General features: G+C 61.6%; 9 protein-coding genes across 9 annotated transcripts; 6 read left to right on the top strand and 3 right to left on the bottom strand.

Annotated features, from left to right (window-relative positions):
* Positions 1–31: 31 nt before the first annotated feature.
* Positions 32–1,846, top strand: VTJ83DRAFT_105 (uncharacterized protein; the record flags this gene model as incomplete). Its single annotated transcript, XM_071007166.1, has 2 exons — positions 32–146; positions 258–1,846. The coding sequence occupies 2 exons, from the start codon at positions 32–34 to the stop codon at positions 1,844–1,846; spliced, it is 1,704 nt and encodes a 567-aa protein (XP_070869458.1).
* Positions 1,847–2,188: 342 nt separating this feature from the next.
* Positions 2,189–3,543, bottom strand: VTJ83DRAFT_104 (uncharacterized protein; the record flags this gene model as incomplete). Its single annotated transcript, XM_071007155.1, has 3 exons — positions 2,189–2,845; positions 2,931–3,317; positions 3,382–3,543. The coding sequence occupies 3 exons, from the start codon at positions 3,541–3,543 to the stop codon at positions 2,189–2,191; spliced, it is 1,206 nt and encodes a 401-aa protein (XP_070869457.1).
* Positions 3,544–4,352: 809 nt separating this feature from the next.
* On the top strand, positions 4,353–5,777 carry VTJ83DRAFT_103 (uncharacterized protein; the record flags this gene model as incomplete). The annotated part of the gene is made up of 4 exons (XM_071007144.1): positions 4,353–4,483; positions 4,573–4,802; positions 4,862–5,006; positions 5,075–5,777. 4 exons carry the CDS (start codon positions 4,353–4,355, stop codon positions 5,775–5,777), a joined length of 1,209 nt encoding a protein of 402 aa, XP_070869456.1.
* Positions 5,778–7,344: 1,567 nt separating this feature from the next.
* On the top strand, positions 7,345–9,090 carry VTJ83DRAFT_102 (uncharacterized protein; the record flags this gene model as incomplete). Its single annotated transcript, XM_071007133.1, has 1 exon — positions 7,345–9,090. One exon carries the CDS (start codon positions 7,345–7,347, stop codon positions 9,088–9,090), a length of 1,746 nt encoding a protein of 581 aa, XP_070869455.1.
* Positions 9,091–10,725: 1,635 nt separating this feature from the next.
* On the top strand, positions 10,726–12,807 carry VTJ83DRAFT_101 (uncharacterized protein; the record flags this gene model as incomplete). The annotated part of the gene is made up of 4 exons (XM_071007122.1): positions 10,726–11,317; positions 11,412–11,540; positions 11,661–11,922; positions 11,982–12,807. 4 exons carry the CDS (start codon positions 10,726–10,728, stop codon positions 12,805–12,807), a joined length of 1,809 nt encoding a protein of 602 aa, XP_070869454.1.
* A 937-nt stretch (positions 12,808–13,744) lies between these two features.
* Positions 13,745–14,542, top strand: VTJ83DRAFT_100 (uncharacterized protein; the record flags this gene model as incomplete). Its single annotated transcript, XM_071007111.1, has 1 exon — positions 13,745–14,542. One exon carries the CDS (start codon positions 13,745–13,747, stop codon positions 14,540–14,542), a length of 798 nt encoding a protein of 265 aa, XP_070869453.1.
* A 2,247-nt stretch (positions 14,543–16,789) lies between these two features.
* On the top strand, positions 16,790–19,089 carry VTJ83DRAFT_99 (uncharacterized protein; the record flags this gene model as incomplete). The annotated part of the gene is made up of 3 exons (XM_071014693.1): positions 16,790–16,800; positions 16,868–17,263; positions 17,340–19,089. 3 exons carry the CDS (start codon positions 16,790–16,792, stop codon positions 19,087–19,089), a joined length of 2,157 nt encoding a protein of 718 aa, XP_070869452.1.
* A 2,337-nt stretch (positions 19,090–21,426) lies between these two features.
* VTJ83DRAFT_98 (uncharacterized protein) lies at positions 21,427–23,039 on the bottom strand (the record flags this gene model as incomplete). The annotated part of the gene is made up of 6 exons (XM_071014682.1): positions 21,427–21,835; positions 21,940–21,958; positions 22,043–22,104; positions 22,154–22,641; positions 22,767–22,826; positions 22,881–23,039. 6 exons carry the CDS (start codon positions 23,037–23,039, stop codon positions 21,427–21,429), a joined length of 1,197 nt encoding a protein of 398 aa, XP_070869451.1.
* A 2,451-nt stretch (positions 23,040–25,490) lies between these two features.
* Positions 25,491–26,429, bottom strand: VTJ83DRAFT_97 (uncharacterized protein; the record flags this gene model as incomplete). Its single annotated transcript, XM_071014671.1, has 1 exon — positions 25,491–26,429. The coding sequence occupies one exon, from the start codon at positions 26,427–26,429 to the stop codon at positions 25,491–25,493; it is 939 nt and encodes a 312-aa protein (XP_070869450.1).
* Between the last annotated feature and the right edge of the window lie 134 nt (positions 26,430–26,563).

Genomic DNA, 26,563 nt, shown 5'->3' with positions numbered 1-26,563 from the left:
GCCAAACCCCCCTTGGCCTTGTTGTTTCACCATGAGTTCGTTCGCGAAAAAAAAGCAGCCTCGCATCATTCAGACATTGGACGACGATGAGGACGACAGCATGGTCTTAGGGGGCGGGGAGCAGGGCCAGCAGCAGGATAGCCACCGTAAGTCGCAAACCCGGGAACCAGCCACGCCCAGCTCGCACAAAAAGCCCTCCCTTGCTGATTCTCAAATCCACAAAACAAAGAGCGACCAAGCTGATGCGCTGCCGGCAGAACCAGCGCCCCCCGAGCGCATCAAGTTCGGCCGAAGCAAGCCGAGAGCCTCGAACCTGCGACGCAGCATCCGGCCGGACCACGGCGACGAGGCATCCGAAGCCACGCCGGCAACCTCATCCGCGGGTCGCGGAGATACCGGGAGCGACGGCGAAGACGACGCGTCAGGTCCTGTCGTCATCCGCCCTTCCCTGAGCCGCCCGGGCGCCGTCAAGAAGGTCAAGAAGCGCCCTGGCGCATCGCGCCTGTCGTTCGGCCCTGGGGCGTCGGCCGACGATGACGACGAAAGCGAGTCCTCCAGCACGGCCGGCGGTGCCTCCGTCGTCAGGCCGGCGAATCCCGCCAAAAAGTCGCTGAGCCAACGCCTCCTCGAGACCAATGCCCTCCGCAAGTCGGCCTCATTGGAAGGCCCCGGGGCCGCAGGCGGCCGGCTCCCCTTGCGATTTGCCGGCGGCGACGACGACGCGCCCAAATACAGCAAGGAGCATCTCGAGGAGCTGCAGACCTCCACCCCGAGCACACCGCAGAACCTCGGGTCGATCGAGATCCACGATGACCACGACGGCGACTGGGGCGCCGGCACGCCCGAACAGCAACAGGACGCCGCCGCCGCCGCCGCCGATGAGGATTTGCAGATGCTGGACGCGTCCGAGCTCGAGGGCGCCGTGATCGTGCCCTCCTCCAGCGCCGGCGACATCATCCCGCGCTCCGCCCGCCAACCCGCCGCCCACATCCTCACCGAAGCCGAGATCCGCGAGCGCAAGGAGCGAAGGGCCCGCCTGGCCCGCGAAACCGACTTTCTCTCCCTCGAAGACGACGATCCGAACCACGACTCGGACTCTGGCGGCGGCGGTGGCGCACGCGTCGCGTCCTTCCCGTCCCGCAAAAAAAAGCCCGAGTCCCGCCTCATGGCCGAGGACGAAGACCTCGGTGAGGGCTACGACGAGTTCGTCTCGGACGGCGGGCTGGCCCTCGGCCGCAAGGCGGAGCGCGAGGCCAAGCGGCGCCAGAGGCAGGAGATGGCCGACCTGATCCGCGCCGCGGAGGGCGGCTCCGACGACGACGGCGGCGGCGGCGGCCAGGACGAGTCGGACAGCGAGGCCGAGCGGCTCGCCGCGTACGAGGCCGCCCAGCGGCGCGCCGGGCTCGAGGGGCTCCGGCGCACCGGCGGCGACGACGGCCGGCTGCCGCCGGACCTGGACGACCCGGACGCGGTGCCGCGGATGAAGCCGCTGCCCAAGCTCCACGAGGTGCTGCAGCGGATGCGCGACCTGGTCCGCGGGATCGAGGACCAGGTGGCGCTCAAGCGGGCGCGCATCGGCGACCTGGAGCGCGAGCGCGACGAGATCCTGGCCCGCGAGAAGGAGGTGCAGGAGATCCTGGACCAGGCGGCGCAAAAGTACCAGGCCGCCGTCGCCAGCGTCGGCGGGCCGGCGGTGGACGTGAAGCGCATGGTGAGCAGCGTCGGGCAATCGCCCATGAGGCCGCTGCCGCCGGGGATCGCGGCAGGCGAGGTCCCCTTGGAGAGGGGGCTGGAAAGCTTTGGCGCGACGCCGACGCGGCGGGACGATGGCGATGAGATGATGTGAGGGGGGTGATATCACAGCCGCCGGCATGGTTTTGAGAGCGAAATGAAGGACGATAATAAGACTGCGATTATGACGGTTGGTCATGAAAACAAGACCCTCCGTCGGTTGACCCAAAGCGCAAATGGAACGTGCCTTGACTGCCTAGGAGATGAATCCCTATCCCTGCTGCCCATGCCGACAACGCCAAAAAATATATATGATACACGTAACCTCGGCCCCTCGCCCAACAGTGCCATTGACGGCGACTTACACCCTCTCTCTTTCTCCCACTCTCTTGCCCACACAGACCTAGCTCCCCATACCACCCATCCTATCCAATTCCCCACGTATTGCGTTCATCCATTACTTGGACCGGCTCACGCCGGCGCCAATCACACCCGGCAGCTTCTCCTCGCCGACGCTGTACAGCAGGCTGATGGCGCCCGAGACGACGCCGATCATGACCACGGTGAAGCCCGCCAGCAGCCAAAACTCGACGCTAACGTCCTCCTTCTGGCACATGGCGCCGCCCCAGCGGACGGTGCGGCGGCCCTTGGTCGGGGCGTCGTCGCCGAGCTCGACCCGGGTGGCGCGGCACTGGCAGACGAAACAGCGGGCCGCGGAGCCCGCATCGGCGGCGGAGGCCGAGTCGTTGCGGCCGCTCCCACCGACGGCGTACCTGTCGACGCACTCGCCGTGGCCGGAGCACGAGTTGGTCTGGTTGACGCAGCTGTTGAGCGAGGTGAAGCACTTGGGGATGCGCTTCTTGGGCGCGGTCGGGGCGGGCGTGCCGGCGGGGGCCTTGGGGACGTCGGCCTTGAAGAGTCCGGCGTCGGAGAGCACCGTCTCGGCGTCCTGGCGGCGGCGGAGCTCGGCGGCGGCCGTGGCGCTCCAGTGGTTGGCCTTGGCGTGGCGGCTCGACTCGGGGAGAACGACGACGAGGACCTCGAGCAGGCCGTCGCTGACGACGTTGTTCAGGCGTTTGACGTTGCCGAGCAAGGCGTCGAGCGTCTCGGCCGACTGTGGATGCGTTTGGGTGGATCCGAGTGAGCGAGGTGGACGGACGTGGGGAGAGCAAAGACGAAAGCAACAAAAAAACACCAACCTTTTGCAGGTCATACTTGACGACGGAGGACGAGCCGGACCAGCAGTCCGAGTTAAGCGGGTTGATCGCGGATTCGAGATCGCACTGACGGGACGAGGCGATGCCCATGGTCTGGAACAGCGAGAGCAGGTTCTTGTTGGCGGCGGCCGATGGCGGGTCCGAGATGGTGAAAGCGGCGTTGGCTCCGATCTCTCCCTGCAGCCGGCGGGACTGCTCTGGCGTGGCGCCCTCGAGAAGGACGACGAGCTGAGAGGCGTGCTCTTGCTGGGAGCTGGCGAACAGCGCGGTCGGGCTCCTGCCGAACCTCGCAATGTGCGTGATGGCCGTCTCGGTGTCGATGGAGCTGGGCAAGTCGCGCAGGTCGCTACCATACCGTTGCCTCGATGTCTGGGAAGACGGGGAGAGCCCAAGTCAGCATTGGACAGGATTCGCTGGATTCTCAGATGCTGACCCTCTGCAGGAGGATGTGTCGCGCAACTTCTTTCGGGAGGCTGGGCACGTCGCGGGCAGCGTCGGCGGAGGGTTGAGGGAAGAGGTAGACGTCGGCGCTGGGGTTCGCGCCAGCCACCAGCACGGGCAGCACGGCGGCCGCCAGGCTGGAGAGTAGCCTCATGGTGAAATGGAGAGAGGATGGAGGCTGTCACCGGGATAGCGACACGACGGGGATGGCGGACGGGGCGGCGATGGCCGAAGGGGTCGAGGCGGTGGATGTAGGTCGTCGGAGGGAGGGCGGAGCATCCAAAGCTTGGGGCTCGATGGAATGGATGGATGGATGGATCGAATCGACGCTGGACCGGGGCCGGTCAGTGCTTCACGTTGTTGTTGGCTCCATGGCTCCAGCTGCAACATCCATCCCGATCGAGGTCTTGGCAGCCGACAAAGCCGCAGTGGGGCCTTGTCTCCCTCTCTGTCCAATCACATTGCCCGCTGGCGCTGTGCGCAACAGTGGGGCTCCCGTCCCTCACTTGTACAGTAACTACTGCGTACTGCGTACTGCGTACTGCGTATCTGCAGTGGACCCCCCTGCCCGAGGTACGTACCCGTGCCGGGTGCCCCATCCCCGTCAGCCGAAAGGCTGCCAAATCGCAACCTTCGATCCAAGAACAGCCTCAACACTGGGCACATACCTCGCCGTCGCCTACCTATCACGCACGACTGCTACACGTACCCTTCCCTGACGTGCTGTGAAGCACCCTGTCCTTCTGGTATTATTCCCAGCGACACCATCCACCGGTAGAAATGACGCCGTATCCATAGCAGCCCTCCATCATTGCCCCTCCCGCTGCCAGCTTGCTCAACGTCGACCAACTCGTCCCGATCGTCGGAGAAGACCCCCCTCCCCCTCCAACCCCCCGCCCTCCTCTTCCTCCCGGACGTCTTCCGACTTGCCCCGCGCTTCTCGTCTCTTACCACCCCACCGCAATGCTTCGAGCCTACCGGCCGTTTCGGTCTCTGTTGGGGTCGGCCAGGCTGTCGGCGCGATGGAAGAACGGCCAGACGGTCCGCATCGAGAGGGTGAAGATCAAAAAGGCGAAGCCCGTCTCCCGCCTCTTGTACGACCAACAGACTCCCTGGCTCCCGTCCCCACCCCTGCCCTCCCAAAGGAACGCTCGCCGCTGACCTTGTCTCTCTCTCTCCGTAGCGGCAACGCCATCAAGGGCGCCCTTGTGTTCCAGCTGCTCCTGTGGACGCTGTTGCCCCTCCCCGAGTCCGACGACGAGTCCAAACACGATCCTCTCACCGAGCCGCGCTTCATCCCGTTTCCCTTCACCACAAAGGCCCGCCCGCCAGAATACTACAGCGGCAGCAGCCCCGAGTGGCAGGAATTCGTCAGGATATCCAAGGACCCCAAGATCCAGCATGACATCCTCCGTAAGCGTTCCTCGGCCCCCTCCCCGCAAACCCGCGGCGCTGCGCTGACCTCTTGGCAGAGCTTGCGGCCGACTACGTGCTCAAGACGGCAACCACCTCGCAGAACCTCAAGGGTCAAAACGTGGGCTCCGACTTCAAGATACGGCGATACTGGTTGGACATCTACTACCCCTACATGGCGCCCCCCGAGTTCGAACGTTCCGGGTATGTCTTGCGTCCTCCATCTCTTTCTACCTGGGCCGCGCCACCCCGCTGACGCATCTATCTGCCAGCCTCCTCATCAAGGCGGACTCTCTCGAGTGGACCACCATGCCCATTGATCACTCCCTCGTCCTGCGCCTCGAGCGTGTCCTGTGGCCCCAGCCCCTCGCCATGGGCGTTTGGGCCATGGGAGCCGAGGCCTTCAAAGAGGCCAGCCGCCACGTCGCCAAGTACTTTAGCTTCGCCTCCGACGACATGAACAACCCTCCCGCCCGCCCCGGCTCAACACCCGAGCTCTTCGGCGCGAGATCTTCGCCCGAGGTCCAAAAGGCCCTCGAGCGCCTCCGCCAGCAGGCCACCCGCCGCCCCGAGCAGGTCAACGACCCGCGGTCCATGGCCTCTTCGTCGTCCACCCGAACCGCGTCTTCGGAGCCTTCCACCCCGCGGGACGCCGGCGGGTCCATCGCCGACCCCAACCGCAAGAAGCAGCAGGACGACAAGCCGTGGATCGAGTCCGTCGGCCTCTCGGTCGCCAACTCGCAGGCCTGGCGCCGCTTCCGGGAGACCTTTGCCCAGAGCCGCCGCGCCAAGCTGCTGAACCCGCCCCGAGGCAGCGTGGCCGTCCAAGGCCTCGTCGAGCTCGAAACGTCGCGGGCCTACCTCGTCGTCGAGGCCATGACGTGGTACGACCCCAAGACAAGATCCCTCGTCCCCGAGTCGACCCGCATGTCCCTCAAGGGGAAGAAGTTCAAGGTTCAAAGCCCGGTCAGGTGAAGGCTAGAGCAAAGTTTGTTTCTTTTTCGCTCTCCCTTTTTTTTTCAGGCATTGTCACGGCGTTATGGGGCAAAGGGGCGGAGGTCCTGGGTTCAGAGCAGAAGATACCATAGAAGTCTTGGGCCGGTAGCGTGTTCAGAATGTGTCTTTGAGCTGGCTTCTCGAGTTAGGGTGATGGACAGAGCGAAGCAAGGTGCATCATAACGAATATGTAACTGGAGTTGATCGGGGCGGTGATCTCGAGAGACGGTTGTTTACTCCAAGTCCCCGAGGACGGGAGCGTACCTATCAACGCTTCCCTACGATCCCAACGCGCCGCCATGCGATCTCTGCTTCCCTGGGCGCTCGCGGCATTGGAAGCCGTAGCTCACGGTTCGTTACGCTACGTGGAGGGTCCAGGTTAGGATAGGTATTACCGTAATCAGATGGACCGCGGACCTTCGGGGGATATGCAGCGAGCGTCTTACGTCTACCCTTTGTGTCAACTTTGGAACTCTTTTTGTAACAAACGGTCATAGAATATAACCTCACTAGTAATGGATGGAAGGCATCTCTATGAATGAACGTCCATCGTAGGTTGTCAATCGCTTTTCTTCCATCCATCTTGCTCTCGTCGATTCAATGGCCTACTATCAACTGCATATCCGTCTGATTATATCAAGGATTGGCAGGTTGGAATGCAACCCACGTTGTCCAACTTTCAAATCTCAAACGCGTAATTCCAAGAGTTCTTCTCCAATGGGTAGGAAAGCAACGCAAGGAATCCGTTGCTTCGTTCTCGAAAGCCGTTGCATTTTCAAAGGTCAATAGGTTCGAGTATCCACGTGCTCTCTGACCCTCTTCCCCCTTTGACGCATTCCAAACAACGCCCTTGGAGTCTTCTTTGTGTCTGTTCAGCATCCTCTCCTTCATCTTGTGGCTCCCTCGGCGCCTCATGCTTTCTTTATGCTTGTGGTTGGCTCATCCTTGCCCAATCTTGCCCCGGGTTTCTTCACAAGCTCTCGAGTCCAAGCTTCGCGAACCATTCATACACATGCATGCTTCAGGCGGACAGCTCTTCATATTCACCTTTACCAATTCTTGCTTTACGATGTCAGACATCTGTCGCTACAGTCCAGTCGTCCTCCAGAACCGGCTGCGATATTCACGTCCATATCCGCTTTCTATAGTAACAGTCCCCTCGTTCATGGATACGTCTCCTCGACGAGGGTCCTTCAACTCTCACCTCGGAATCTTGCACGCTGACGGGTTCAGCATTCCCCCCGTTCTGCTCTCAGCGCCTTTGTTGTCGGCCCAGGGCCCAACAGCATGTCGAGGCCCGCTGCAACAACATTGTCTTTCGTCGAACAATGCCCTCGGCCCCGGACCCAAGGGTCAGCTTGAGCATACGGTTTGTTCATCAGACAATACATACGATCCCAGAACATAGGGGGCATTTTGAGAACAGACTCCAGCGCTGCTGAACTCTCACGAGGCTTCTTATACGGCAGGCAGGTCGGGTCTTTGGAGGCACTTGGAGGCATCAAACACAACAACCAACACAGATACGACAAAACACAGAAACGCAATGCTTCAGGTACTCCTGAACGTGGCCTTGATGGCCGCCATCGTGGTGGCCCTCCACTCCAAAATCTCGACCGTGGCTGGTTGGGACTCTGATCTCTACTGGTTCCTGGTCTTGTTTGCGTGGCGGTACATCCGGTTCTTCGTCAACCTGGTCGCGTTCTGGTGCTACACCCCTGCCCCCAAGCCCACCAAGCCTCTCTACATCCCTTCCCGCGACGTCACCTGCATTATCCCGACCGTCGACCCCGAGGGCGCCGGGTTTCGCGAGACTCTGACGTCGTGCTCGGCCAACCGGCCCGCCAAGATCATCATCGTGACGGTGGGCGACGAGCTCCTCGGTAAGACCCTGTCCATCGTTGACGAGTTTGTCAGGACGAACCCTGACATCCAGTACATCGTGGAGCGCACGCAGGTTGCTAACAAGCGGACCCAGGTGGCCCACGCCGTGCCGCACATCGACACCGACATCACCGTCTTGCTCGACGACCACGTCTACTGGGGCCCTCGGTTCCTCGAGACCATGCTGTACCCCTTCCAGGACCCCCGCGTCGGCCTTGTGGGCACCAACAAGCGCGTCCGCCGCCGCCCTGGCCTCGGCCTGCGCGGGAGCATCTGGAACATGCTGGGCGCCACCTACCTGTACCGGCACAACTTTGAGATCCGCGCCACCAACGTGGTGGACGGCGGCGTGTTTGTCATCTCGGGCCGAACCTGCGGCATCCGCACCGAGATCCTCAAGCACGAGGAGTTTCTGCCGGGCTACACCAACGAGCGCTTCTTCTTTGGCCTGTTCGGCCCGCTCAACGCCGACGACGACAACTACGTCACGCGTTTTGTCGTCCGCCACGGCTGGAACATCAAGATCCAGTACACCGAAGACACCGTCATGGAGACGGACGTTGGCGTCGAGGAGCCTCTCGAGAAGAAGTTTCTCGGCCAGTGCCTTCGCTGGGTCCGCACCACCTGGCGCAGCAACCCCTGCAGCCTCGTCACGGACCGCACCGTCTGGCGCCGCCAGCCGTACTGCGTCTACGCCGTCTACCTGACCTCCCTGACCAACTTTGCGCTCTTCACCGATGGCGGCCTGCTGTGGCTCTTTCGCCGCTCGTCGTGGTGCACCTCGCCGACGCAGCTCTACGCCCTGGCCCTTTGGATCCTCCTGACCAAGACGGTCAAGGTCTTTGACTACTTCCGCCGCAACCCGCGCGACATTCCCCTCTTCCCCGTCTACGTCCTCTTCGCCTACTTCCACAGCCTCATCAAGCTGTACGCCCTCTTCACCTTTTACCGCACCGCCTGGGGCGGCCGCCAGCTCGACAAGCTCAACGTCGGCGGCGGCGGCGAGCCCGAGGACGCCTGGGGCGACGCCGCGTCCCCGATCAGCCCCGCCGCCGCCGCCCACCTCTCGGCCCGGCACCCGCACATCGCCGCCGTCCGCGCCATGCGCAAGCGCGTCGAGCAGCTGCGCCAGAGGCAGGCCGCGCACGCCGCCGGGTACCAGAAGGAGCTGCGGGCCGAGCTGCCGCAGCTGCGCGAGGCCCTCGAGGCGCTGCGCCAGGAGCACGACAACGTGCGCCAGAACGACGCGCAGGTGCGCGCCGCGCTGCAGGAGGTGGTCGACCTGGCCGCCGAGGTGAGCGCGCTCATGACGACGGACGGCGGCCAGCCGGCGGCCGAGTCGTCGGTGCAGCAGACAATGGAGGAGCTCAAGCAGACCATCGAGAAGATGGAGGGGCCCTGGCACTGATGGAGAGCTCGGGGCTCCCCTGGAGAGTGCGAGCTCACCGGTGAGTACACGCTCCTTTGAGGATGTTTTCTTTTGTCTACGAAACCAAAGAGCCGACCGGACTCCCTTCCTGGTCGTTTTCCTAACCCTGTGCAGAAAGTATTGAAAAAAAAAAAAACGATAGAATAGAAGGTACATACCATCCTAACAAGAACGATGATTTCCATGAAACAAACTGTTTACTCATCCGGTCAAACTGGTAAGTGATACTATAAGCTATGCTGGTAATATTCAATTGTACAGCTTCGACGTACCATCTTGAGATCATTCATTATCGATATAACTAATATGGCGTGACGTACTAATTAGTACGCAGTATGTATAATACTCTCGGAACCCCTGTGCTATTTGTTCGTTCGGAGTCTCCAGCAAGAACGTTGTTGATTGTACGTACCTACGCACCCCTTTTCTTCCCCTTGTACAACCTCGTTACACTCTAATGTCACCAAGTATTTCGTCCATGGTCTTTCGTTGACCTTTTGCCATTTCGTTACTTTTTTTCCTTCCGTTTCTCTAGCAAGAGCCCCGGTATCCAGGAAATCACTGACATGCGGCCTCTCTTGTGTATCATCGCTTGTCCTGTCTCGTCGCTCGTCAAACCGACTCATTCTGCTCCCTTTGTTCAAGAGAAGACACAAGGGTTGTTCAACAACCACTGGATCCCTATCCAGTATTACTGCTGATGCGCAAACAAGACATCGCATTGGTTTTCAGCGCACGTTTGACATTCATCTAGATGTCAACTTTCCCTGCCAGGACCGGCCGGGGCCTGGCCCGGCAGATCAAGCCTTGCCGGCCTGACAGCCGCCGTTACCTCGCAATCTATCATGGGATTTTCGGGCCACTCAATGCTACCCCATTTAGCCGCTTCTAATATGATATCAACCTTCCGCAGAACAAGAGGCATCGCAGACGCCTCGCGCCGGGTCTCTCCACCAAGCACCGTAACGTTTATTAAGCCGCAACGCGAATGTGCAACGTCAACGACCAAGAGAGCTGGACGCATATTAACATCGATTGGTGGTATTCGAATGCGCTCCGCAAATCTCGGAACGTTCCGAGTCCGCATACGGGATCTCCGGGGCGTTGGGTCGGGGGGAACGGTTGCTCACCAACAACATTTAATTACCCCCCCCCCCCCCCCCCCGGAGCCGGTCTTGGAGCCGATCCCCCGGTGACGTAAGCCGAAGTATTTCCCGAGGTAGCACTCTCGGATCTACCAACAGGTCCTTCAGGTGCAGTGCAGGAACCCATGCGCCCATGTGGACGTCCGTACGTGCTATGCAAGGTGGGAGCTGCAACCGTACGCGTGTACGACGACCGCTCGATGCCAGGGCCCCTCCACGGACCGGGCAAGAGGCGCGATGCCGGAGCGTCTCGTTCCTTGGGAGAAGCGATAAAACCACCACGTCCGCGAGCATTGATGTAGCTGTCGCATCCTCCCCGACGTGAGCGCCTCTGGAGTAATATCCGGCTGGACCTTGGCCGACGACCAGCAGCTTCCCTCCCGCCGGACCTAGTCAGGAGCCAACCCTTAACTACTGGCGGTTCCAGCGTCATCAAGCCCAGCCCGGTCCTGATCATCCAACAGCAGCCATGTTCTGCCCCAAGAAGGCCCTCGTGGCCCTCCTGCTCCCTCCGCTCGCGGTTGCGGGCCCCAACTGCCCTCCGCTCGGCCCCGTCTACCCCAAGCCCGCCCGCTGGCGCGACTCGCCGACGATGCAGACGGCCCTCGACAACCTCGCCGCCACGCTCACCTGGTGGGACGCCAACGACTCGCCCGCCGTCCGCGCCAACACGACCAGCTACTCGATCGAGGTGTTCAGCGCCAGCGCCGAGGAGCCGCTGCTCTTCAGCTGGCACCACACGGCCAAGTCGCTCGCCGAGGCCGGGGAGGCGGCGGAGGAGCGGCGGCGCAGGAACGCGTCCGACGTGGTCGAGGGCGTGTTCGCGGCCGGGCCGGACGCGGTTTACCGGCTGGGGAGCCTGACCAAGGTGTTTACCGTGTACACGTGGCTGGCGCAGGACGGGGACGCCAAGTGGAACGACCCCATCACCAAGTACGTGCCGGAGCTGGCGAGGGCGGTGGCCGAGGGGAAGGCCCGGCAGGATCCGGTCGGGCATGTGAACTGGGAGGAGGTGACGGTGGGCGCGCTGGCGGGCCAGACCTCGGGGGCGATTCGGGATTGTAAGTCGTCGTTGGTTCCGCACCTCGCATCCACCCCGCATCGCCGGGCCGCCAAGGAGGGGATGCCGCGTGGGCTGACCGCTGTCGGTGCTAGATGGCTTGATGGGAGAGATCACGCAGGAGCTGGGCCGCGACCTGGCCGTCGACCTTGGGTTCCCGCCGCTGAACGACTCGGACCCGACGCTGCCGCCGTGCGGGTTATGGCCGCAGTGCAACCGGACCCGTACGTGCTGCAAGCTTGCGCTCGGCCGCCCAGGGGGGGGGGATCTTCCCCCGGGTAGGGCGTTGCGTGTGCGCATGGATATCAACCGCTGGCTGACGCATGTTTGGCATGGTTTCGCAGAGTTCTTTGAGGGCCTCCTCCGCGCACCGCCGTCGTTCGCCGCCTCGGCGACGCCCGCGTACACCAACACGGGCTACCAGATCCTGGCGTACGCGCTCGAGGCCATCAAGGGCAAGAGCTTCGAGGAGATGATGCACGAGAGCATCTTCCGCCCGCTGGGCCTCAAGCACACCTACTACCGCAACGCGCCGGCGTCCGAGGGCATCATCCCCGGCGAGCGGGCCGAGTCGGGCTGGGACTACCAGCTGGGAGATGAGAATCCGTGCGTCGAGCATCCCCCCCCTTCCGACGGGTCGAGGCTCGTAACTAACACCGCGCCAGCGCCGGCAACATGTACTCGTCCGTCTCGGACCTCTCGGCCCTCGGCCGGTCCATCCTGCGGTCGACGCTCCTGCCGCCGGCCGTGACCCGCCGCTGGCTCAAGCCGGCGGCCATGTCGTCGGAGCTCATCGCGGGCGTCGGCAGCCCGTGGGGCGTGCGGCGGATCGTGGTCCCCTACGCCAACGGCAAGCGGGTGGTCGACGCCTTCAACAAGGCCGGGCGCATCGGGTACTACTCGGCGCTGCTGGTGCTGCTGCCCGACTACGACGTTGGCTTCTCCGTCATGATCGCGGGCGACGAGATCCCCGGCAACACCAACTTCAACCTGGCCGACATCCTGGGCGGGTTCCTGGTGCCGGCGCTCGAGGCGGCGGGGCGCGAGCAGGCCGCGGCGCGCTACGGCGGCGAGTACGCCGACAAGGCGCGCAACGCGTCGCTGCGCATCGCGGCGCACGAGGACCGGCCCGGGCTCGGGATCGAGGCGTGGATCAGCAACGGCACCGACATGCGCACCGTCGCCGTCGTGCTGCAGTCCGGGTACTCGCCCGTGGACCCCAGCGTGCGGCTGTACCCGGCCGGGCTGGAGACGGTGCGGCCCGACGGGAGCCGGCGGGTCGCGTTCAAGGCCGTGTTTGAGGACCTCAACCTGCCGGCGCGGCCCGACTCCATGTTCTCGACCGACTGCGGCACGTGGGTGTCGTTCACGGCCGTCACGTACGGCACGCGGCCGCTGGACCAGTTTGTGTTTGAGCTGGATCCCGAGGGGCGCGTCGTGAGCGTGGAGAACCTGGCGCTCCGGGCCGTGTTGAAGAAGAAGCAGCAATAGCAGTAGCAGCAGCAGCAGGAGAAAGAGGAGGAGGAGGAGGAGGAGAAGAAGGAGTTATTATACCGAAGTCTCTTGATTGGTTCAATGAGACAACCGGCACACGTCCATACCCCAAAAAAAGAACAACAGAGTACTGTGTAGTTCTATGAGAGGGATGATGGTGACATGTCCTCTCACCCACCAGGACCCTCCTTTCTTTCCCACTATGTACTGCCGTAGCTACTTACAAGCAAGCTAAGGCGCCTTAGCGAGTGGAGTGAGACGGAGATGGTTCAGTCTTAGTTTGACCATGACACGGCTAACTAACTCTCCGAATACTGTGTATGTCATGAGGGACCTAGTCCCCCACCCACCGAGCGTCATAGCTGCAAGGGTAAGATCTTGCCCATGACGAGCCGACGATCCGACGGTGCCATCTTCTTGCATCTTGGGGAAAGACATGATGATCGAGCTAACCAGTTACAAAGAGATCGCTGGCAATAACAACAACAACATCAACAACAACGGCGGCCCGGTGTCCGTTTGTGCAGCGGACGGTGGACCCGTTCTGCTCCCCAAGAAAAGCCAAGACTTTTCCGGGCCAGCCAATCCCGCATTTTACGTAGTTTCCAAGACTTTTTTTTTTTCTTTTTTTTTCCCCCCTCCTAAAACTTGCAAATATGGAACTTTGCTCGCTCCGTGAGGTTGTGCTAATTCTTTATTTTTAATGACAGACTGGGAACTGTCTTAGCGTCCGCCACAGACTCAGCAATCCCCCCCCCCTAACGAACATTCAACGGCAGCCACAGGGGGGCCTTACGCCTAACGTCAACCAGGATTGCATCTCAATCTTTCAACACTTACCTCTTTGGGACGGCGGCTTTTCTCTTTTTTGGCTACTGCGTAACTACATAGCTTACCTATCCTGGCTCATCACCGCGAACCCCCACGACGCGCCATGGCCCCCCCTGGCTTCGACAGCAAGGACTACTGGGGCGAGCGGTTCGCCACGGAAACCTCCTTCGAGTGGCTGGCCCCGTCGGCCACCATCCTCGAGATAGCGGCGCCGTACCTGCTGGGAGACGCGGCCCCCGCCTCGGGCCCCGCGCCGTCGTCGTCGTCATCGTCGTCGTCGTCGCCGCCGCCGCCGCCGCTGCGCATCCTCCACCTGGGCTCCGGCACCAGCGACCTGCACAGCCACCTGCGGGCGCGCGGCTTCGAGCGCGTCACCAACGTCGACTACGCGCCGCAGGCGTTGGTGCGGGGGCGCGACCTCGAGCGGGCGAGGTTCGGGGACGTCAGGACGAAGTACGCCGTCGCGGATCTGACGAGGTCGTCGAGATCGCTGGAGGAGGACCTGGCGGCGGCCGACGCGGAGGAGGAGGCGGCGGCGGCGGGTGGGGGTGGTGCCGGTGGCGGTGACGGGTGGAAGATGGCGGGGAGGTACGATGCGGCGTTGGACAAGAGCACGGCTGACGCGATCGCCTGCGGTGGGGATGGCGCTTTGCGGGTTCTGGCCGAGAACGTCTGGAGATGTCTCTCCGCCGAAGGCCGCGGCGGGTTCTGGATCTCGCTGAGCTACTCGGCGACTCGGTTCGATGACGTCCGGGACCTCTTTGAGGTGCAAGTGGTTCGCAAGATCCCCACGGCCAAGGCCAAGCCGACGGACCCGGACATATTTTATTATGGCTATCTGCTGCGGCCGAAGCGAGCTGGCGGGCGAGGGCGGGGCGATGAGGGGAATGAGGGGAGCTAGAAGCGAGATGTTTGGAGTTGATGATGCATGTTGTATCCTGAGAGGGGCATCCGCAAGTGCCGGAGCCGGGGGGGGGGGGGCGCCGGCCTTGGAAAAGAAGCCCGATTGCTTTTTCTTGCAAGATCAATTTTAACGGTCAACTAACGAACTAACTATCCTACGCAATAACTAACTACATACACGACGATGACGTTGGTTGGCTCCTGAGAGTCGATGGATGGTCATGGGAAATGAATGCAGACACCTCAGTAGGTATTCATTACTCATGACTACTCATGCTAGGTTATCCACATCCAATCCACGAGAATTGGATATAGAAGGAGAGGGCCGCCGGTCTTGTCCCAGCTGTGCTCAAAGTCAACAACGCCCTCTTTGTGCTATACTGTGTACTGTGTACTCTACGCAAGTTGGATATTGGCTGCGCGTGACGAAACTGAGCCTTGTGGCTTGCATATCGGCAATGCGGGTTGCAGCTCAGCAGCCGCCACGGCGCTCGTCCCAGCTGTGGGATTGTGGCATATCTGCCGACCGCGGTGCCGATTTCTGGCCCCGATGGAACATGGTCCCAACACGGGACGTAGCATGCGATGCTGCGAAACATGGCATCGTCGAGTCCGTGCAGTCGCAGCCACGCCGGGCAATCAGCCTCGAGGACCCCGACGGCGCGCGACGGCGAGCGAGATGGGCAAGCCGCTGCGTGGCACTGCTAGCTACGTGCTGTTCCTTCACGGTAGCACCTCCGTTACCTGACGTACCTTTGGTGGTTTGTGATTGCAACATTGGCTCTGGCCCGGCAACGTGACATTGCGAGTCCAAGGTTGTCGCTTGGCGCCGGCGATTGGCTGGCCAGCGGCAGCCAATGGCAGGCGGAGAGGTCCGTCTTGGGGGCGCCATTGGTGCGATTGGCGCAATGGGCGAAAATGGCGCTCTCTCGCTTCCGGGCCAGAGCCTTTGCAAAACAGCCAAAACAGGGACCAGCTTCCCCGCACAGCACAGAACAAGAAGAAGTGAAGGAACCCGTGGGCCTGAGACCTGGACCGACGAGACCTCCCAGGTGGAACCCACCTCACGTGCAGGCAGGGGGAGGAGGGGGGGAAGGCGGGAAGGGGGAAGCGGGAAGGGGGAGGCCAGCACACTGGAAGCCCGCCCTTTTCCTGCCCGGAACGGAACGACCTACTGAAGAAGCTGCAGGAACCACCACGTGCGAAAAAAAGAAACAAAAAAAAATGCCGATGCGGTGTCGTGCTTTCCCCTTCGCGTCGTCGGCCGCCTGGGAACCTGGAACGAACCTGGAAGCTGGAAGCCGATTTTCCGCTGTCAACACAAAACACCAAGCTGGAACCAAGCTAGTTAACTACCTTGTTGCGACATGTTCTCCGTCTTGGTCTCCCCGTGGACTCCCCGTTTCAGATGTCACTAAATCTCTTGTCCGCGGGTTGCAGCACGGTCCAGGACAAACCTAGCAGGTCAACAAAGGCCCCACGTCGTCGGTCGGGCGTCGGTCGGCCGCCGGCACCGGGTCCATCCATGCGTCCCATGCGACGGCCACGGCGACCTAACCGTCGTCTCGGGAAAAGAAAAAAGGTGCTCTTTCGCGCGTGGCATTCGTTGGGCTTGGTTGGCTGGACTTGATTGCCCAGGCATTCATTCATTGGACCCGACTGCTCGAATCCGCCCGGACCGACCTCTCTCCTCCACCCCAGCTGCAACCCCCGAGGTGAAACGAAACAAATGAACGTTGTGTTAACGTTAGCTTCCTACTGCGGATTCGGTCAAGGGCCCGTTCGCCCTCTTGTGAACGGGCTAGCCCGCTGCCCACACCCGCTGTCAAGCCGAGAACGCACGGCCGGCCCTGAGCGAAACGGTAGGACGCGACAGGGCTCGGATGCAACTCGCCATGTCGCCTGGGCCCCCGGCACCGTTGGTGCTGGGGTGCCATCCCTAGCCAAGGGCGGTGGGGGGGGGGGAGGGGTGTGCGCTTCTTCGGAGAGAAAGGAACCCCAACGGTGCATGGTGCATGGTGCATGGGACGGGGATGGGGACGGGGACGGGGCGGATGAGCTTTTGTTGCTGATCAAAGCTGTCATGACGCTCCTCTCTTCTCTTCCTTCAAGCTTGCGCTGGCATGGCAACCTCATCTTCCTCTCGTGCTCTTTGAGCTGAGCACCGCCGACACCATCCCCCCTCCCCCGTCTCCCGTCTATGCTCCCGGCCACCAAGGCTTGACACGACAATCGCTCTTTCGCGATGGATTGGATGCAAGTTGACCCCCCTTCCAAAACACCATGTTGGTAAACAAACCGAACCGCCGCTGACTCCCGGCAGAGTCTCCGTGAACTCGGCCTGCTCCGCCGCCAGCGAGGCCATCACCCGCGCCTCGCTGGCCATCAACAAGTTCGTCCGCGACGTGCGCGAATGCCGGGCCGAGTTCGACGCCATCTCGGCCGAGCTGCACTCCCTCGACAGCGTTCTCAGCCTCCTCGGCTACGACGCCCCCTTCTTTCCGCCCACCCTCGCCGAGCATACCCCCGCCGTTCTCGACACGTGCCTCACCCTGCTCAACGAGCTCGAGGGATGGGTGACGCTTCTCGGCTCGCCCTCCGCGTCCAGGGCCGAAAAGAAATCCCGGTGGCTCGCCAACCGCGGCCACATCGACGTCCTTCGCTGGACCCTGAGCGAGTACAAGGTGGTGCTCGGCCTGGCCGCCGACCTCGTGGGGGTGTAAGCGCGTCCTTCCGGTTCGCTCGCAGACATGGCCCGCCGCATGCTGACTTAACGTGCCCTTGTTTCCCTTCAGCATCAAGCCGCAGACGACCGAAAAGCAGGACCGCGGCCCGTTGGAAGGACGCCCCGGTCCTCAGGATGACAACGCCGACGAGCTGGTGGCCGTGACGGCCCGCATCATCAAGGTGGCGAGCGACTCGGACAAGGACTGGCAGCAGAGCGTCGCCCTCGCCAAGCTCGGCCAGTACCTCAACGTCTTGCAGGTGGCGGCGGTTTCGTCCAAGATGCGCGACGCTCCGCCCCAGGTGGAACGCCAGCGCCGCGGCGGCTACGTCTCGCCCGTCTGGCAGGACGGCGCCGTCGACATGGTCGTCTACGACGGCGATCGGAGACCCTCGGTGGCCAAGTCGGCCGCGTCGAGCCAGCCCCGCAGCAAGGTGGAAGAGTCGTGGCTGGAAGGGCTGGACGAGACGGAAGACTTCATCGGAGAGCTCAACGAGATGCCCCACCAGCACCAGTCCCCGCCGCCTCCCGTCTCCCGCCGGTCCGGGTCCAGGCTGAGCTCGGCCGCCGGGAGCCACACGTCGTCGGTGCGCGGAATGAGCTCCCCGGACCCGTACTGGAGCCCCAGCCCTGCCGCCACCTTCAGCAGCCCCCGGACCTCGGACTTCTCCTCGGCCTCGTCCTCGTCCTTTGTGCCCCCGCAAAACATCCCCGAACACGGTTGCTGGTCGCCCGTCTCCCCGACGACGGATCCCACGCCGCGAAACATTCCGCTGTACCCGCTCAGCAGGAGACGCAGCCAGCGCGGCAGCTTCGACAGCGATCCGACCTACTCCATCTTTGAGAACCCCCGGACGATCCTTCCCCCTTCGCGAAGCAACATGCCGACGCCCACCGCCCCGACCCCGGTGCCTCCCACGCCGGTACCTCCCACGCCGGTGCCGAGCTCCGGCCCCGACGCGCGGCCGATGCCGGACCGTCCGCCCAGCGGGCGCCGGCGCAGCAGCAACAAGCTGTCGGACGCATTCCGGAACCTTGCCCTCCGGCGCCGCCCGAGCGCCACCCCCGCCGCCGCTGCCAGCGCCACCGGAAAGACGCCGCCCGCGAGCCCCAAGCCCGGGGGCTCCAACGGCGTCTTTGGCGTGCCGCTGGTCGAGAGCATCCAGCTGGCTCGGGGCGTCGCGAGCGCCCAGCACGACGGCTCAGGGTCCTCCTCGGCGCGCGAGTATCCGCTGTGCGTGCTCAAGTGCGTGGGCTACATCCAGGACCACGGCATCGAGGTGCCCCACATCTTTGGCGAGGACGGCGATGCCATGCGCGTGGTGCGTCTGCGGGAGCTCTTCAGCTCCCCGATCCACGGCTACGGCCGCAACGTGGACCTGGCCGGCAGCTCCCACGGGTTCACGGTTCACGATGCCGCCGAGCTGGTGCTCCTGTTCCTCGCCGAGCTTCCCAAGCCCCTGGTCCCCGAGTCGGTCGGCAAGCGCTGGGTCGTGCTGAGCCGCCAGGCCACCATGGCGAGCGGCGGCCTCCTCGACCGCGGCCTCGACTTTTGGGAGGAGGCGCTCGCGGGTATGCGCGGGCCGGGCCGCGCCTTGTTCAAGCTGCTGCTGAACCTGTGGGGCGACATCACGTCGCGCGCGCACCTGAACGAAATGACGGCCGAGAGGCTGGCCGGCCGGGTGATACGGTCCCTGATGCAGGAGGCGGCGACCAAGAAGTTTACGGATTACCTGCTCGGGCTGGCGTTTTTGATCCGGAAGAGGTCGGACGATTTGGCGGCGGCGAGGAGGGGAACCAAGAAAACAAAGGGGTTCTGAGCTTGGGATGTATTTGGACCATTGGCGGCGGCGGCGACGGCGGCGGGGGCGGCAGGGAAAAGGAGTTGTGTATTTTTATGGGCTGTACTATTTTCATTTTCTCACTGTTTAGCTCTGGATACCCGATTGCGCGCTTTCAATGCGATTCTTCATCCTTTCTGGATTCCATGGAGCACATTCGATGTTGGTTCGATGCGTCCGAGATTTGTCATCGATCCTGTACTATACATCAGCCATCGTCGATCTCGGCACGGAAACAATTGCCTCCATGACGTCGAGGGTCGCCTCGCTTTGGGCAGACGCACAAAACATCTCAAAAGGGACCAGAAACCCGCAGCACGTCTTGGGTTGATGGTCGGTTTTCTCTCCCCGTCTGTCGACTTTGCCTTGTCGTGCATTGGCGTCTTGAAGTTCCGCGCCATTCTGTCCCCGTCCTTGTTCTCAACAACACCGCGAACGAGGTCTCCTTCAACAGCCTCAGCTAGTGGGTTGCTTGTTTCAGCATGTCCCGACGCACCACGGACCCCGTACGCCCCAACCCGCACCTCGGCTGGCCCACGGTCATCGCCTACGGCGCCGCAGCCGGTCTGGTGGGTGTGGCTGCGTGAGTATCGTCTCTCTTCTCTCTCTCTTTTCTCTCTCTTTTCTCTGTCTCTCTCTCTTTCTCTCTCTCTCTCTCTCCCTCTCTCTCTCTCTCTCTCCCTCTCTCTCTCTCTATATATATATATATCTATCTAGCTATTTCTATCTCTCTATCTCTCTGTCTCTCTGTCTCTCTGTCTCTCTGTCTCTCTGTCTCTCTGTCTCTCTGTCTCTCTGTCTCTCTGTCTCTCTGTCTCTCTGTCTCTCTGTCTCTCTGTCTCTCTGTCTCTCTGTCTCTCTGTCTCTCTCTGTCTCTCCGCCTGTCTTTGCTAGCCATCACCTCGCGATCCACATCGTCTAACCACCGCGTCGCCTCGTCACCCTGCCCCGACAGCATGACGGCCACCGAAAAGGCGGAGCAGCTCTTCACCTCGCGCCCCTCGTCCCAGGTGCCCGGACGCACCCTGGCGCGCCTCCTGGCGTGGATCGCGACGACGACGGCGACGACGACAGCGGCAGCGGGCAGCAGCAGCAGCAGCAGCAGCAGCAGCAGCAACGGCGGCAAGAGCGTCGCCGCCCCCGAGCCCGGCCCGTCCGAGCTGGCGAGGCTGACGTGGGCCATGCACTTCGGCCAGGGCGCCGCGGCGGCGGTCGTCCGGGCGGTCGCGGCGCAGGCCTGGGGCGTTCGAGGGCCCGTGGCGGACTTTTTGTTCGCCGGGGTGCGGCTCGGGGTCGATCAGACGTTGGAGAACATGACGGGGGTTGGGGCGTTGCCCTGGTAGGCTTTTTTGTTTCCTTTTCTTTTATCATTTTGCTATTTTTTTTCTTTTTCTTTATTCTTGTAAACACAAAGAACCTGTATCCCTCCTCTCCCCCCTTTTTTCCTTTTTCAGCTTTCTCTTGTTCATTTCTTGCCGTTGTGTTCGGCGGACGACGGTAGCACGCCGCGTTGGAAGAGAGGACATGATGGGGACGCTTGCTGATCTCTGTTACCGGTCTAGGACATGGCCGGTGGGTGAGCAAGTCATTGACTTGCTGCACAAAACAGTCTACGCATTTGTGACGGGGTATTTGATAGATAGGTGGTTGCAGTGATGATGCATGGAAAGGATTCAGCGCGTAATTACAAGGAGAGTACGGATGTGTACTCAGCGCAGGGACGTTTGGTGGGTTACACCTTGAGTCATGTACTTATACGTCAGCCCTCCCCGAAGACAGGTTTCGGGTACCCTACCCGAGACATTGGGGATTGGTGACCTTGCATTTACGCTTAGTTATCATCAAGTCAGTCCTCACGGGTTGATAGTTACTCGCTAGCAATGTCTTGTGGCTTGTCTCGTTGGCCGGCGTGGAACTCCTGGGACTTCAAAGCGCGTGATACAGTCTGACTTGTTTTCTCTCAGTCGCCTGGTGCCGCGTAAACGGCAGCCGGTCCAACCACTCATCCCCTTCATAATTTGTTCGCCACGGATGGTAACCCGGTCATCAAGGGTTTGAATGCAAAAAGGTCGTCCCCACAATACAATGGAGAGATGAGCTTTCTCTACATCTGTCCATTAATAACACGACACCATACCCCCCCATTTCTTGCGCCAAACCTAACCGTCAACCAACACGCCTACGAATGGGTACGCTTTATACCATGATTGCCAAAGTCTAAATGTACACGAGGGGTAAGAGTGCTGTAGCTGTAACAAACTTCCCTCTTTTTTTTTTCTGGTCTTTTTTTTTTTTTTTTTTTTTTACACAAATCTCTTAAGCCGACTTGCCCGACGGCACCTCCTTGGTATCGTACTTGATCTGAAACTTGCTCGTCTGCACGATCCTGCCAATCTTGAGCGCGTCGCAATGCCCGTTGTCGTCTCGCAGGATCCCCTGGTCGCTGTGGTCGTCGTCCTCGATCATCCCGATGGCCGACTTGTGGTACCCGAGCTCGGCGTCGCTGTCCTCCGACGACCCGCCCTTCTTCGTGCCGCCGCCGCTCGTGATGGTGATGATTCGCGTGTTGCGCTTGCCGGCGGTCAGCTCGGTGGCGTTGTGGGAGGGGTCGTAGCCGGCGGCGTAGGTCCGCCGCGTCGCGCTCCGGACGTCGCGGACGAGGACGCGAAGCATGGGGATGCTCGCGGCGATGATGGTGACGCTGATTTCGGCGTTACCCCAGAACCTGACGAGAAAGGTTAGCCGGGCGGCTTCGGCATGGATCGGGGGAGGAGGAAGAAGCTAGCGGGGAAGCGGTTAGGGAGAAGGTGGTTTGGATAGGGCCCGTACCAGAGATCAACGCCGTCGGCTGGAGAACCTTGGGTTAGCCTGCTGCTCTGCTCTGTTCCCGACGATGAATGCAAGGGGCAGGGAGGGGTTGGAGGGAACCTACCAAAGTCGTCTGACAACATCTTGGGGATCTGAGCGACCTTGATGGCGCAGGTCACGCAGGCGCTAATTTCATCCAGAAAAACAGCCGTCACCACGCGGCGGGGGGACTCACAAGATACCCATGCTCATGGCGATTCCCACGCCAAGCTTCTCCTTCCACCTCATCTGGAGCGTCATGATAATCTGCCACGGCAGCAGCGCCAGGGCCAGATCGGCGCAGGCCGAGTAGACACCCGAGAACATGTTGTAATAGACCATCGTCTCGGGCTTCCAGCACGTGCCCTCGACGTACATGTCCCAAGCCATGTTGAGCGGGCGGCAGCTGATCCAGGGGAACAGGGCGCTGAGGCCCAGGGCGATGTTCATCGAGACGATGGTGAACAGGGTCACGTGCTTGACCCAGCCCTGGGTCAGCTGCAGGAGCGTGATGCCGAAGCTCGTCTTGGACCACGCCGCGGCCGTCACGGAGAGGGTGCCGGCGATCTTGATGATGACGAGCAGAGGCGCCATGTTGTTGGCCACATCAAAGTCCCAGATGTGCTTGCCGTAGCCGAGCATCGTCATTCGCGTGAGGAGCACCGTGCAGGCGAGGAGGCAGAGCTGGCGTCGAAGGAGAGAGAGGGAAGAAGGTGCCGTCACGTTAGCCTGCATACAGACTCTCGTTCGCCGCCCGTCCCGCCGTTGGGGGGGGCCGGATGGAAGAGGGGGTGTGGTGGAAAGCTTACCCAAGAGCCGACGAGGAACGCATCATCCCACCACAGCCCGCGCCGGCGGCTAAAGCGGCACTAAATGCGCAGGGCGAGGAAGATGCCCGCGAGGGACGTCAGGGTCCAGGCGACGGCGTTGAGCGTGGGGCCGGCGTCGTCGTGCGGCAGCATGGACATGTCATAGTGCGTCGTCTCCTTGGGGTTGGCATACTGCTCGGGGATAGCAGATGGGGGTGAGGCGGCCCCGGGGGGCGGAGCCGCTGCCGGGTCGCCTCGGGGAGGAGAAGCCATGGTCGAGATCCGGCGTTGGAAGATAGATGACCAGTGGATAAGATGGATTCTGCGAGGGGTTCCGGGAAGCTCGACGAGGCTGAGAGCGCGGCGTTGCGTGGCTGCTGCTAGCAGCCGTGGAACATGCTGTTGCCGTGGACAGAAGCAGCGAGACGAGCTCCGTGAAGGAGGCTCACGGGGCCTTTCGGACGGGAGTCCGTTGATTAATAGGCACCATGGCTGGCGGAGCACGTCTAGGGCGCTCCGTGGAGCCCCGATCCTTGATCCATCCCGATCTGGACCAGCTGATGGATTCGCAATGTTTTTTGCTGCATCGAACCCTCGATCGAGGGAGGGAAGGGGGACCACCAGGCCGGAACAGGGGGCGCGCCAGAGCCTGGGTACCCAAGCCCTAAGGACAGAACGGAGTGGAGGAAAGGGTTGCGAAGCCCCTCTCCGCAGATATCCCCGCTCATGAGGCCTTGGTGCTTGTCTGTATGCCCGAAATCCGGCCGAGAATCTTCTTGATCGCCTCCACATCCTGCAGATTGAAGAATCAACAGACGGCCAGAGGCGTGATGTTTGGAATCCTGGCTACCTAGTGATTGCCCTTGGCCTGTTCGTTTTCAGCCCCTTGGTCCCCGTAGCCGCTTGTGCGGTATAACTAGCCATGTACTGCCGGCTCAGGGGTTCACCAATGACCTCTCGGTTCATGTCCGACAAGCCGCAGCCACCGTAGCACAGGATCGGAACCACCAAGCTGCAAAGAGCATCGCCGGCCAACGGGCCGCGAGGGGATCGATCAGGCGGCGCCGTCTTGGCCTCTAGACTTGCTACGACCACTTGTGTTCGCTTCGTTTTTTTTTGGATTTGTTTTCGAGCTCCTGACCGTGCTCACCCTCATAGGCGTTCCCCGCAAGGATGGTCCTTGAGGCTAGGGAGAGATCTGCTGCGGGTAGTGGAGCGATTGTGGTTGGAAAAGCCACCACGGCTGCTCGTCTTTCTCTCCCCGAAAGGAGCGTCAATGCGCCGGCGTCACAACGGAAGATGCCTGCTGCTAATCTAGTCCCTTGGCGTAGCATCGGGCAAGTTTCGCTCTGAGACGGCGGGTGGTGGTGGAGGTGGGAAAGCAACAAAGCGATGCGAGCCCGCAGACGGTACATACTGTGTATACTATAGTAGACGCTTGCATCAACACCCATCCTGCCCCAGCTTCCCCGGCTAGCCAACGTCATGACCTAGGCCAGGTTACGTGGCCAGGCAAGTGGATGGGAAGAGGACGCCGTACGTACCTAGTGTATGGCGCTACGCTACTGGACAAACCTTCTGATGGCTGACGAGCTTTCCGTCGCTGGAACCGTGCAGCCTGCACGCTTGCTCTCTTCAACATGGCTCCTTGCCACAAGGCGGGATTTTGCCGGCCTTGTCCGAGAATCCACGTGCTGGAGCATCCTGACTCGGTGGCGTCTCTCCGCCGTGCTCTGCTGCTCTCTGGGTTGACGGCTGACCTACGTGGGGTCCGCAGCGGCGGGCCGTCAGGGGCTCCCGATAACTAATAACTAACTAACGCAGTCGACGAGAACCCAGGATATTGGTTGATGCAACCTCGTCGTTGGCGTCTCCACCCGGCGGGGACGCGCTGGGTCCCCGATCTTCCGGGATGGTTTGCTCTCGGGGCTGTCTCGGCCCAGAACCTGGGTCGGGGCTGAGCACCGATCTCGTACTAACGTTAACTAGCCCACATCAAGACAACCCTCTACATACTGTGTACGCCAACGAGCTTGAGAAACCCCACCACCATAGGGAGAATGCGACGGTCCTTGGGCTCGGCAGTTGGCCGAAGGGTGGATGGGCTGCGGCTCACAGCCAAATGAGGCGCCGCAAACTCAACCACATAGGGGAAAGCCTTCAAGACCGGCCAGGAGTTTGCAGCCTGTGGATATGGACACACAATGACGGACTTCTAACATCGTTACATTGCAGTTGCAGCATGGGCCTCCTGAAAGTACCATATCATCAACATCATTGGCATCCTCCGGCTCTCCACCGGCTTGGGGCTTGCCGTGTGGCCCAAAGTCACCGTGTACTTTGAAACGGCCTCTTAAGGTATCGGGGTCCCAGCAGATCCATGCCACGTACATAGTGCTGACTTTCCCGGCTGGCAAGTAACTAATTATGGCGACGAGAGTCGGCAGCGGCGTTCATGTTGGCTTTCACCCGAGATATTCGGATAACTATTATCAACGCAGCAAATTAAGCGCTTGGTGAGAGGAGATAAAATTGTTCAACGAGACAACTATGTCGAGAGGCGAAGCATTCTGCTGTGGATACATTGAACAGAACAAACTCGAAAACGTTCATCAGGACCAAATAATTGCAGGGAACCCCGAGGAACCCCGTTTCTAAACATGGCTTCGCTGAAAATAGTCCCTTCCCCCCATGCGCGGCCCTATCCAACGATGGCGTGCTCGATTAAAACGCGGCGATGGCCACGGCCGGAACCATCGGCGTCTCGTGGTGGGTGGCTTCGTGGGCAGGCGGCTCGTCATCCGCATCCGTCCAACCCCTTTCGGGACCCCAGCCGATCGGCACGCCAAGGCTCCGGGTGACCTTGAGCAGGCCCGACATCATGGGGCCGTTTTTGGACACGCTCTCGCGGCCGTCAAACGTGACGCGTTCCATCCAGGGCATCTGCACGAGGATGTCGCCCAGCAACCCCTTGCAGAAGCGCTCGTAGAAGCCGTTGGACTTGCGGTAGCCGTTGAAGACGTCGCACGAGGGGTCGATGGCGACGAAGACGTCCAGGTGGCGGACGTTGATGCAGTCCTCCAGCCCCAGGGCCGGGCTGACGACCCAGCTCTTTGGGGGATCGCTCCAGGCGATGCCGAGGCGCAGCTCCAGGCGACGGATGCAGCGGCGCTGGTGCGGGGCCAGCCGTGCGAGAAGCGGCTTCTTGACCTTGGCGAGCTGCAGGGACTGGGTAGGGAAGATGCGGAAGGCGTGGGAGCTGTAGAAGACGTGGGTGGCCTCCTCGTAGACGAGACGGCAGGTGCGCAGAAGCGCCAGCTTCTTGTGGATGGTCTGGCGGTTCCGCGGGTCGAGGTCGATGGTATCATCGCAGCCTTCAAAGTGCAGCCGGTAGATCTCGAGGCGCAGCTCGGCGGGCAGGTCGAGGAAGGTGATGTTGGATCGCCTCGTCGGCGCGGCGTCGTCTCCCGACGGCATCTCAGCCGGGTCGGAGACGTCTAGGGCGCCGTGCTCGGAGTCATATCCGTAGTTGTTCTCGGCGTCGGAGACAGGGGTGGGTGGCGCAACGGGCTCGGGATCCGCGCGGGCTGGCTTGGCCGGGGTCTTGCGGGATGCTCTCGGAGCCGTGCGGTTGGGCCGCCTCGCAGCTCGTTTGGCGGTCATTTCGATGGCAGGGAGGAGGATGGTATTCCAAGCAGCAGGGTGGGGGCGTGGTTTCGTACGTTGAACAACTGCGTTACGTTGGCGGCATTAGCAGGTCGACCGAGGCTGGGCGATGATGACTTGGCCTCCTTACT

This window comes from Remersonia thermophila, chromosome 1 (genome assembly GCF_042764415.1).
Source record: "Remersonia thermophila strain ATCC 22073 chromosome 1, whole genome shotgun sequence".
Lineage (NCBI taxonomy): Eukaryota > Fungi > Ascomycota > Sordariomycetes > Sordariales > Chaetomiaceae > Remersonia > Remersonia thermophila.
The sequence above is the reverse complement of the archived record's forward strand: the minus strand, read 5'-3'. Positions and strand labels throughout refer to the sequence as shown.